General features: G+C 40.7%; 1 protein-coding gene across 1 annotated transcript in view; it reads left to right on the top strand.

Moving 5' to 3' along the window:
• Window positions 1-12,877, top strand: part of MYO5B (myosin VB) — a 696,980-nt gene that overhangs the window by 549,116 nt on the left and 134,987 nt on the right. The window contains exons 23-24 of the mRNA XM_030192939.1: window positions 1,068-1,152; window positions 10,689-10,837. Coding sequence (XP_030048799.1) covers window positions 1,068-1,152; window positions 10,689-10,837 — 234 coding nt within the window. The remainder of the gene's footprint in view (window positions 1-1,067; window positions 1,153-10,688; window positions 10,838-12,877) is intronic.

Raw genomic sequence — 12,877 nt, 5'->3', positions numbered from 1 at the left:
GAGCCAGGTCTCAATTTATTAGTGGTCTATGCAGAACTGTGTCAGAGGCTTTGCTAAAATCTAAATACACGATAAGAACATAAGAATAGCTATACTGGGTCAGACCAATGGTCCATCTAACCCAGTATCCTGCTTCCAACAGTGGCCAATCCAGGTCACAAGTACCTGGCTGAAACCCAAATAGTAGCAACATTCCATGCTACCAATCCCGGGGCAAGCAGTGGCTTCCCCATGTCCATCTCAATAACAAGATTATGAACTTTTTCTCCAGGAACTTGTCCAAACCGTTTGTAAATCCAGATATACTAACCACTGTTACCACATCCTCTGGCGGCGAGTTCCAGAGCCTAACTATTCTTTGACTGAAAAAATATTTCCTCCTATTTGTTTAAAAAGTAATTCCATGTAATTTCATTGAGTATCCCTAGGTCTTTGTACTTTTTGAAAGAGTGAAAAATCGATTTACTTTTACTCGTTCTACACTATTCAGGATTTTATAAGACCTCAATCGTATCTCTCCTCTGCCGTCTCTTTTCCAGGCTGAAGAGCCCTAACCTCTTTAGCCTTTCTTTATATGAGAGGAATTCCATCCCCGTTATCATTTTGGTCATTTTACTCCCTGGGTCTTTTACCACTTACTGCCCCTTAATAGCGTGTCTGCTAGAAATAAGAATTCCCACTCCATCGGCTCTTGCATATTACCTGTATGGAATACATGTGGATAATCTCTAGTTGTTAATAGCTCTTCATGAATCATCTTCATTTTCTTGAATGAAGATAACATGAAGACTAAACCTTCTCCCTTCCTTTGCCAAATATTGCATTTTATTTCCAAGTTTATCCCTTTAATGTTCAAGGTTGCCAAATTACACTTGGCCTCTTCCCCCTTTGTGGTACCCTCCTTTTGTGTGAGTCGAGTACTGCTTCATTCACAAGATTTTAGTTAAAGAGCAGGCAGGTGAAATAGAATCCTCTGCCCTGAGAAGATGGGCATTGAATTGACCTACATACAGAGGCAGAAAGAGAGAGAAGAAAATACTACTTTTGTTTTTCTTTGTAATTCTTAGAGAGTATCGAATCTGGAAGAAGAGAATGTTCTCTTGAAAGATGAAAAAGAAGAGCTCAACAATAGAATCCTCTGCAAATCTGAAGGTGAGAGGACATTTAAGACCTCCGAAATCAATGTTATATAGATGATTCATGAATTGGAAGGTACACATTTTAGAAATATGTTTTCATGTAATGTCCGTGACCAGCCAGCTAAAGAAGGGTGAGCCAAAAATCACCAATGACAAAGACAATTTAAACCAAGCACCCTTCCCTGTTATCAAAGGTTTATTGGAATGTGGGGGAGAGAGACTAACTTTTCTCTCTCATCTGTGAAATACTACTGTATCTTAAAGAGAGTTTAACTGTTTTAAAATGTTTTATTTTAATTTTGTAACCTTGTTGTATGTTATGAGATTTTTTTTGTTTTTGTAAGCTACTCTTGAGTATCTTTAAGAACTGGGAGCTATACATGAGTTCTGTTAAAATTACACTAAGAAGTGTCCCCATCTAAGTGTACATTAAGACTTTGTAAGGTCTGCAAGCATGTGTAAAGCATGAGTAGAAGGAATTGCATTGTTTTTCTGTTTTCAGTTCTCTCCTACAAACTGTCTGGACTTAGCCAGAAGGGGGGAGTTGGAGGGCTTCAGAAAATGCCTTAACAAGGGAGTATTTATACACTACAGGAGCGTAGCTGGAGTTTTAGGTTTGTATTGAACAATGAGAGGGTTTTTCAGAATATGACACTATTCCTTTACATGAAGAAATAGCTTCATGTAGGGGGTGGTAGTGTGAAACCGGATTTTGTTCTGGAATCAGGAAACAGCAGTGTTGAATCAAGTGTAGGATCTGATTGTGGACCAGATGAACAGACTTTCTATGGAATGAACTCCAAATGGACCTGTTTGGTCAGCAAAGATATGTCTCCTGGATGACCTTAATATCTTGGTCTCATTGTAGGAGCTTCTGGAGGCAAATCTGCCTCCCTCAAGTCCACCAGATAACTATTCTGAGACACTTTCGTGGATCAGGGCCTCAGTCGTTCTCCTGGAGGTCTTGAGCCTCAGATCCTTATGGTCATGGATTTGATCCCCATCAGCCAGAGCCGGTGTTAAACATGCTGAGGCCCCAAAGCCCACCATTAGACTGTATCATCTTCAACTTCAGGTAGACTTGGGGGACCCCCAGTAGCATGGAGGCCTAGGTCAATTGCTCTATTTGCACCTCCCCGACACCAGCCCTGCCATCAACCTTGACAAAATATCCCCTCTTCTCCCTTTGGATCCTTCTGAGCCCTTAGGGCTGTTTTTTTCTGAGTGGTTCTTGTGAAAATAATTCAGTAGCTTGTTGACATGGACACTTCCTGTTGGTTCCCAGCTGTGTTCCTCTGGACCATATCACTTCACTGAGCTAGGTAATATAATTGTCCACACATATAATTTGAATCAAGGACTTGAGTGATAAACTTCTGGTGTTCTAAACAAGGGGCATATACCCATTGATTACGACATTCCTTCTTCTAGGATGGCTGCAATGGTACTGCCTGCCTTTATTAAAAGCCAGAAACCTCAAGAGAATGTATGAGGGTGAATGGATTATGTGGATCTGATAAAATAAGCAGTGGGTTTTTAAGGCTCAGCCCTTGGGCCTAGTAGATTTTGTGTCCTATATGACGCTTCCCTTGAATTTAAGTTAAAGTGTGAAGAGTATGTGACAGTCAGAGGTGTTACCCGCCCCTCTGTCTGTGTATCTGACAAAGAAGTGGAGCAGCTGCTTGACTCCCAATCAAAAGGGACAAGGAGAGAGAAACCCCACTCTGGAATTGGATGACCAAAAGAGATGTTGTGTACTCGATTATCCCTACTGGGAAGAATCTGTGTGGAACTGGATCTCTGAGAGGAGAGACACTGTGTTTTATTCGGAAGGGAACAGGTTTTCCCTGGTGTCTGGGAAACCCTTCACCCTAAAGAGACTGATTAATATTGAAATGGACCACAAACGTAGATAAAGGAATATCTGTGGAGTATTACAGTGAACATTCAATGCTGTACAATGTCGTAACAGAAACAGTACCTCAGAGCAGTAATTGTTTTCGCACTTATCTTCAGTAAAGTGAGTTGAAGCACCTATATTAGTTTCTGATGATTGTTTAAAGGGACCTCTGTGTCAGGACTTTGAAGGGAAATTCCTTCAGAGAGAACCTAAGGGCATAAGAACAACGGGTGGCAGGGAGAGAAGAGAAAGGAAGAGATAAGAACATAGGCATTGCTATATTGGGACAGATCGAAAGTCTATCAAGTCCAGTATCCTGTTTCCAACAGTGGCCAATCCAGGTCCAAGTGCCTGACAAGATCCCAAAAGAGTAAAACGGATTTTATGCTGCTTATCCTAGAAATAAGCAGTGGATTTTCCCAAGTCCATCTTAATGATGGCTTATGGACTGTTCTTTTTTGAATTTGTCCAAACCTTTTTTAAGCTAACTGCTTTTATCACATTCTCTGGCAATGAATTCCAGAGTTTAATTACACATTGCGTAAAGAAATATTTTCTGCAATTTGTTCTAAATTTACTACTTAATAGCTTCATTGTGTGCCTCCAAGTCCTTGTATTTTTAAAGAGTAAAGGGAGTCACATCTGCCCATTCCACTCCACTCAGTATTTTATAGACCTGTTTCCTTGGATAAGAGTGTGCATGCAGTGAGCAAATAAGGGAGAGGACTTGGAGAAATAAGTGTTCTGGGTGGGCCTAGGGGTGTAAATCCTCTGATGGACCACCTCAAAACTGGTAAGACCCCTCTTAAAATCGAATGCCACCAATTTCACTTGTTCTACAATTACAAAGGATTCATGACTTTGTGATTGGGCATCTTTTGCTCCTCTTGAGTCTGGTTCAGACATAGACTTTATCCCCATTGCAAACTGAAGAGTCTCTTGTCATTTCTTGTCACGTGTTTCTTCTGAGACTTCTCTCTCTGCCTTTTGTGGAGAAATAAGGTAGTATATAAGAATAGAATAGAATGCACGAGCAACAGAGGTATCGCTTAAGAATCATTCATTCTGTCTGCCATGGATTGAGGATGGTAAGTTGAGGACAAATGGATCTGGGTGTCCAGGGGTTTCGTAACCACTTGCCAGAACTATGCAAGAAACTAAGTACCTTGGTCATAGATGATATATATATATATGGGGTAATAACAAAGGAAGGTAGACCGACAGGTGGTGATCAAGGGGCCATCTTAGAAGAGGAGTATGCCAGGATTATAGATTCCCTTTGCAACAATGGTAACTGTTTAATGAAGTTCAAGTAGATCCACTCCCAGGGCTTAAGTGTAGGCAGAAGCATTAAAAGTTTTTGAGGGCTTTCCCATGGCACATTCCCAGCTAATTATCTTGTCCTATGGATTCCAGGGTGCCCAGTTGTGAATCATGGCTGCTTCGGCGCACTTCAAGGCAATATGGTCCCTTTGGATACATGTTCTTTATTCCTCTTAAAAATGCATCTCCTAAGCCATTTCCACCTTGTTCCTTCCCTAGACCCTAGTGGTCTTGTTCAGATTCATTGCAGGATAGGCCCACCTTTACCTGCTCCTGGATGTCTAGTTTTTTTAATACATATGCATACATAGTGAAGGGGACTCACAAAATAGGCAGATGGTGTTCTTAAGGTTCAAATATTTATTAGCATCCAAGACTCGACGCAGGCTGTGTTTTGGCCTCTAGCTTGCATCAGGAGTCTAAAAACAATCATCTGACATACAATAAGCTATACAAATATAGAAACATAAAAATATATAAAATGACAGGGGAGATTAGAAACAATTGTAGTAAAAATGATTCTGTCTTGCACATCAGATTGGAATATGAAATGAAAAGACTTATGCAGACATTAAAAGTATGGAAACCACCCCAAAAGAATTCTAACCCAATACAAATATATCAGCAGTCATTAAAAACACATACAGTGGTTTGCAATCAATACAAATAAATCAGCTGTATACTGTGGATTTGGTGAATGAAAGTTAACTTTTAGTCTAGGTTTTACTGACCATTTGTAGATTTGGATTTATTTATAGGATTTACAATTCAATGAAGCAATTAATACAAATGAATCATCTGTAAAAACACATAAGTAGTTTGCAATCAATATCATCAGTCTGATCAGATCTAATAAAGAAAAACAAGCTACTTCAGTAAATAATAAACTCATATCATACGTATGATCTTAATTAACAGAAAGTAAGCAGCAATGTCCTAAGAGAAGCTGAAGTCTTAAAACTTGAGAGTATAATAAGCTCATATCATGAATCTGATCTTAAGAAGCACAGAGTAAGAAAAATGTCTTAACAGAAGTCCTAACGCTTGAGAGAGAAAGCTTAAAAATACATTAAAACATAGAAAAAGAATCTAAAAAATACCTCAAATGGATGTTCACAGACAATTGAGTATTGTGTCTGTGAAATGAGACAGAAAATGCCAAATATATGAGAACAGGTGTCACTTTTGCACTACGGTCTGTGCCCTGAAGAGCACAGGTACAAATCAAAGTAGAATATACTCAAAAAGTAGCACATATGAGTTGTCTTGTTGGGCAGACTGGATGGACCGTGCAGGTCTTTTTCTGCCGTCATCTACTATGTTACTATACTATATAAGCTAGGGTGTGTTTAACCTCACCATCTTTACACTTTGGTTTCACTATCACCTTGGTTTTTCACTTAGGTGCCTCAGTTCTATGAGATGTCTTACTACATGGTGTAACTGCACATCTGAGCATACCATTTTGGTCACTTCCTAATTAACACATAAGTTTTTCTTCAGTACTGTTTTTGTTTTATTAAACACATATTGTCAACTGTTTATTCTCTAGGTTACATTAAGCTATCTCTTTATTTGTTCTATTTGGCATTTTCAGTCTCATTAAGATCAGGTTTGTGATATGAGTTTATTATACTCGCTTATGTTTTATGACTTCAGTTTGTCTTTGGACATTTCTGCTTACTTTCTGTTAGTTAAGATCATATGCATGATATGAGTTTATAACTAAATACACTGCAGTAGTTTGTATTTTTTTATTAGATTTGATCAGACTGATATTGATTGCATACTACTGTATGTGTTTTTAATTACAGTTGATCCACTTGTATTGGATACAGCCAATTTATTTACATTGATTGCAAACCACTGTATGTGTTTTTAATTACAGCTGATATGGGTTAGAATTCCATTGGGGTGGTTTCCATACTTATAGGACTAGATTCTGTAAATCACTCCTAAAAACTTGACACTGAAACAAAATGCGCCTAGGCATATTCTATAAAGTACACCTAAATTTAAACGTACTTTATAGAATAAGCCTAAATTTCCATGCAGTTTATAGAATACGCCGATCAACCTTATTTCTATATATAAAAGGCACCACCAACGTTCTAAATGAAGCCTCCAGCCGGAAGTGCGAAGGGGGAGAGATATCCGGTTTCCCCATGAGTGTCTGCCCCGCCCTCGCTCTCTCTGTAACACAAACAGTGAAGGAAAACACAGCAAAGCACGAAATCAAATCGCTCTCTCTGTAACAGTGAAGGACTCAGAGGGGGGAGGGGAGAGGGGAGAGAGGGCAGAAGCCCTCACTATCTCTATAACACAAACACAGCACAGCAGGAAACTTAACACTGAAGGACTCGACTCTGAGGGGGGAGGGGACAGAGAGCAGAGAGGAAGGGAGAGAGGGCAGAGGGCAGGGACACACACACTCCCACATGCACACAGAAGAAAACCTTGCTAGCCCCCGTTTCATTTGCATCAGAAACGGGGCTTTTTTACTAGTATGTTACTAAATTTAGTTGCTGGTAGTAAAACTTGGTGTAAATGCCAACGCCTAAATTACGCGTGGACCGGTTGTATTCTATAACAACACACATAGATTGTAGAAACGCCATGATCCACCCATTGTCACACCCATTTTTCAGCTATGTGACTTAGAATATACATGCATCACATTACAGAATATGCTTAGACTGTTCTGCGCATAAATTCTAATTAATGCTAATTAGTGTCAGTAATTGCTTGTTAAGTGGCAATTATTGGCACTGATTGGCTTGTTAAGTAATTAAGATGTGTGTGCTAATCAAGAATATGACTTGGATTTGCACGTACAACTTAGGTTGCACTATATAGAATCCTAGGGTTAATGTCTGGATATGTATTTTAATTTCATATTCCAATCTGATGTGCAAGACAGTCTCATTTTTCATTTTTATTACAACTGCTTCTCATCTCCCCTATCATTTTATATATTTTTATGTTTCTATATTTGTGTAGCTTATTGTATGTCAGATGATTGTTTTTAGACTCCTGATGCAGGCGGCCCATGTCAAGTCTTGGGTGCTAATAAAAATTTGAACCGTAAGAGCATCGTCTTCCTATTTTGTGAGACCCCTTCACTGTGTTTCCGTCTGTCTTTGGTCTGCGGATGTCTTTTCTTCTGTGTTCCTTCTAATTTTCTTAGTGCCCATGACAAAATTCTCTGGTCAGAGGATTGGCCTCTTATTCTGATGCCTCTTCTCCCTCTCTCTGAGATAAGGCTTGTGCTTGTTATTCTGAGACCCTGGTAAGTCAGCACAAATGTAAACCAATCAAAAGAGAGAGAGAGACCAGTGTACTTGCCTGGTGTTTATAATTTAATGTTGGTTTAAGAAATTACAGGTTCTTGAGAACCTGAACTTGGTGACATGTTATTTCTAGAAGGTGGTGCTGTTTTGCAAATGCCATTTTTATAACTGACAGTTTTTTGTCATATATGTAATAATTTCAGGTAGTATTAGTTTCTGGGAGTAAAAAGCAGACGGATGAAAAAGATTCCATAGTACAATCCTACCTGGTGTTTATTGGGTTTGGGGAACAAGGGAGGGAAGAAGTGGCAATGCCGTATTAAGAGGATGGGTCTGGCTGCGGCAAAATCTACTATAGCCTTGAAATGGAAACAGACAAAGGGCCCGGTGGGGCAGGATTGGATAGAGAGACTTAAAGTGGTGGTCACAATGGAGAAATTAACAGATAGGCGCAGAGGGCGATATCGCCCTACAGCAGAGGAATGGATACATTTGGATGGAGTAATGGGAAGAGTATAGGAATATGGACTGTAGAAAACTGAGGAGTGGGGAAGGGGGGGAGGTTGGGGGGAGGTAGGGGGGTGGGTAAAGGGAGGGGTAGGATACAAGGGGATTGATGTACGGGAGAAAATGCAAGGATGTAATGTGTTGTTTAAGTTGGATTGATGGATAGCATTGGAGTCTGTGGACTCAAACTGTTGCTATTTTGACTGTTTAATAAAAATCAAAAAGGGGGGGGGAGAATATAAGATGAGCAGGGGAGGGGGGAGTTGTTTTGGGTGGGAGGGTGAGTGGGTAGGGAGAAAATTATCAAAAATGATTGTGATTTACAGTTGATGTTGGACTTTATTTGTTTGGAATATCAGAGCAGTCTGTTGGCTGCACTGGCAAGTATTGTATTTTTCCATTATGTTGTGTTCAATAAACATTTTCAAATTAAAAAAAAAAGATTCCATAGTACAATGGTTCCCAAACCTGGTCTTGGAGGTACCCCAACCAGTCAGGTTTTCAGGATACCTGCAATAAATATTCATGAGAGAGATTTGCATGCACTGCCTCCGCTGTATGCAAATCTATCTCATGAATATTCATTGTGGATATACTGAACTGGCTGGGGTGCCTCCAGGATCAGGTTTGGGAACCACTGCCATAATGCCTTTCCCCCAAGATAATATAACATCAGTGGCTAATTTGAATGATTCCCGATAGCCTCACCTACTTAGTGACATCACTAAAAGTGGGGTGTTAGGAGCTAGAGATTCTTTCAAGTCTGCCTGTTCCCCAGATGAATCCAAATCATTTTTTTTGTTGCTTCTGCCACTGCTGCCCAATCGCCCCACCCACCCAGGAATGTCACTGGCAGATGAATGAAGACAGTGGCATTGGCCTGAGGTATCATATCAAAGAGGCATGACAAAGGGTCATGCCTTTTTGTGTTCTTTTCATGTGACCCCCAGGTGTTGAAGACGTCTTCAGTGTGGAATAAGAGTGATCACTTTTTCTGTAATTTTTTGGGTTGTACTGTTGATGGTTGTTTAACAAATGCTGTGATATGTTTAACTTGGATGAGAAAAATATGGAGAGTATTTTTGTGTTGGTCAGGAGGGGGAAATGTGTTTGTGACAAGGAAAGTAAAGAAGAGGGCAATTCACTAACTGCTATAAGTGGTATCAATCTGAGACACTCTCTGGAAAAGATGACGAAAGTAGCAGATCCAAAATGGTGAAAATGACCGTTTTTGGGTTTGTTTGTTTTTTCAAGTCATGGGTTCATAAGCAGTCTACAAATTTTACATGTTTGAACAATCCTAACTTTTTTATTTTTTTTTTTCACATAAAAGGATGGGGTTCGTACTGTTGTATTACAAACGTATTGCTCTAATAGAATTCATTAAAACCTTTCTGGTGACTTTAGTCACCTTTTCCCAGAGATGGTCACATATTTCTATGCTACAGAAGCCGGAACAGCATCTCCCATAGAGATATTGACTGGGCCTTTTATTTAGGGTCTTCATTTCTCTAGAATCCCTGTCCAATCTGGCCCATCGTCTAACTCGATGCATCTTTTTGCTGATTTCTCCACCACCACCATCACCATGCCAAATCTGGTTTCATCCTGTTTAATTTTTTGGAGAGTTATTTTCTCCCAGAATGGCAGATATTCTCAACCTCTTATGTATAATTTATTTGCAACCTTCAGTTGGATTAGAAATAATAAAAACCATGGCTTATAACAGCAATCTTGGTGAACAGAGTCCAATGGCTTTTGGAAAAATCTGTACCTTACCTATTATGTAAAGAGATTCAGCGCATAGACAGGTTTTGAGCACAGCTGTTTGTAGACCGGTGATACATGTTTCATTGGGAACCCCCTTCTTAGAAAAAAAAAATCACATGATGATATCACTGCATATAAATCAATACAGAAAAGTAATTATGATGTCATAAACCCCGCAGCAGCTTTGCAGTAGTTTTGCATTTGCAGTGTGTCTCAGGGCTATTTATCTTTCCTTCATCTTTGAGTCCCGGCCTCCCAATGTTAAGAGAAAAAGTTTTGGGGTTCTGTTTTGTGATCTATAAATGAACATCATAAGTATATTTTTGAGTTGCAGTCCCATGTGCCAGCTTTGAGGCTGCGGAGATTATGCAGTGATGACGTGTACTGGTGCTCACAAATAGGCTTGCCCCATCCTTGGCCACCTTTAAATCTAGACTGAAAGCCCACCTCTTTAACATTGCTTTTGACTCGTAACCACTTGTAACCACTCGCCTCCACCTACCCTCCTCTCTTCCTTCCCGTTCACATTAATTGATTTGATTTGCTTACTTTATTTATTTTTTGTCTATTAGATTGTAAGCTCTTTGAGCAGGGACTGTCTTTCTTCTATGTTTGTGCAGCGCTGCGTATGTCTTGTAGCGCTATAAAAATGCTAAATAGTAGTAGTAGTAGTAGTAGTTTGGAAAAAAAAATCTCAGGAATCGATCTAATCAAAGATTAATGCAATGTATCCATTTTTCTTTCTTTTTGGCATTAAAGATGAATTCACCCAAAGAACCATGAAGGAAAATCTGCAGATGAAGAAGGAGCTGGAGGAGGAGAGATCAAGGCATCAGAACCTGGTGAAGGAGTACTCGAGGCTGGAGCAGAGATACGACAACTTGAGGGAGGAGATGACACTCATAAAGGTGATTACCGCCCTGGGCAAATACTTGTCGGAATTTAGCGAATCACTTTTCTCTCGCAGAACTGTGGGCCTGGTCCACAGCTACCAGCTCCAATATGGAGGCCAAGGAGTGAATGAGTACAACTATGGAGTACCCATCCCAGTGCCGGTCCTGTCCGAAAAACAGAAAGGCACCTTGTAGCACAAGCAATGACAGGCGCAAACACTTGTGCAGATCTGTAGAGAATTCCAGTGCCTTTTACTTATTGTTGTATTTATCTTTATTAACAGCTTAGAGAATTACAATTTAATATAATATACATCACCGAGAAACATACAAATCTTAACTATAAACTGGTCAGTGTCACCCAGTAATAGTGGTATTTTTTGTTATTTTAGAAAAATAAATTACCCAAATGAACCCCCACATAACTTTGCAATTGCTCCTAGATCACCAGTGTGAGTCCTTCTCCGTGATCCAGCAGTCAAAAGAAATAGGACACCTACCCAACCCATCCAAACTCCCACACCCACCCCTTAACCCTCCCCCAGTCCCCATTAGTTCACAAACTAATGGGCACATGATCAAAAGCAAATGCCAGTGCTAGAGGTTGTTAGCGCCATACTAGTGCCGGCGTTTGCTAGCGCCCCATGATCAGAGCCCTTGAGCACTTGAAACAACGCGCTCGAGGGCTCTTAGTGCAAGTAGCATGCAAATGCATGCTAAACAGGGCTCTTAGTGCAAGTAGCTTGCAAATGTATGCTAATCAGCACTTAACGCATTCATCCCCAATGATCAGCGACCAGCGCGCCAAAGATTGGGTCGTTGGCTGCGACAAACCCTACGCCAGCTCCAAGCTGGCGTTAGGGTTTGCAGATCATTGGGGAGGAATGGTGAGCCCTGTCCAGCATGCATTTGCATGCTGGCAGGCCCCCATTCCCCCCTACAGCAAACCTGCCAGCGAGGGCAGTTGAGGATGTCCAAAATTTGGATGGTTCTGTGACAGGGTAGTTGAGGACGTCCAAATGTTGGACGTTTCTGCAATGGGCAGTTAAGGATGTCCAAAATTGGATGTTTCTATGAGAAAGACGTCTTTCTCATAGAAACATCCAGTTTTGGACGTCCTTAACTGCCCTTTGCAGAAACGTCCAAAATTTGGACGTCCTCTACTGCCCCGTCACAGAAACGTTCAAATTTTGGACGTCCTCAACTGCCCCGTCGCTATACCTCCGACACCCCTTTGAAATTTGGCCGTCCCTGCAACAGGGCAGTTGAGGACGTCCATCTTCCGATTTAAAGATGGGCGTCCTTCTCTTTTCATTGGTCTCCAGCCCAGACCTGTCAAACAAGTGCGGGAGGATTGTGCTGAGCACATGCTCAGGCACAATTTTCCCGCACTTCTATCCCATGATCAGAGATAATTGTGCTGCTTAAATTTGCATGTATTATCTCTGATCATAGGTCTAATAGCGCCCCGCGCTGTTCCAGCGCTATTTTAGAGCACTGTTTGGAACAGCGCGGGGCTTTTGATCATCTGCCTGTGAGTAAATAACTATGAGCCCTGGAAGGAAGCCTGTCCCACACCAGGGATGCCTGTTACTCATTGTTTTAATTCACATAAAAGTCCCCCTCCCTTCCTCGCTTCCATGGCTATAAATTAGAACCACTGGGGGGGGATAAGCCATGACCATAAGTCTAAAAGGGAATTTTCTTATAGGTACAAAAAGGAAAATCAGGCTCCTCGATGCATTTTCTTTTCATGGCTCAGTTTAATCGGTCTGCTAATACCGAAGTCATTTTGTTTCCATGGATGCTGTCTGCTAGGGAGATGCTCATTGCAGACTTGGCAGAAGCATCTTTGGGAAGAGTAAAAGGTGTATTTTTCACTGAAAATGCTGCTTTAAAAAAAGGTGAGGAAAAAAAGTCTGGCTACTATAAAAAGGAAAGAAAAAAGTGATGCCCAGTGCGTATAGGTTCTTGTGCCTGTCATTTACATGGGGAAGGGAACGTTTTACCCTGGGTAGGGGCAGAGAGACTCAGCAAAGTTATTCATATGTGTTT

The sequence above is a fragment of the Microcaecilia unicolor genome, chromosome 2 (genome assembly GCF_901765095.1).
Source record: "Microcaecilia unicolor chromosome 2, aMicUni1.1, whole genome shotgun sequence".
Classification (NCBI taxonomy): domain Eukaryota; kingdom Metazoa; phylum Chordata; class Amphibia; order Gymnophiona; family Siphonopidae; genus Microcaecilia; species Microcaecilia unicolor.
The sequence above is the reverse complement of the archived record's forward strand: the minus strand, read 5'-3'. Positions and strand labels throughout refer to the sequence as shown.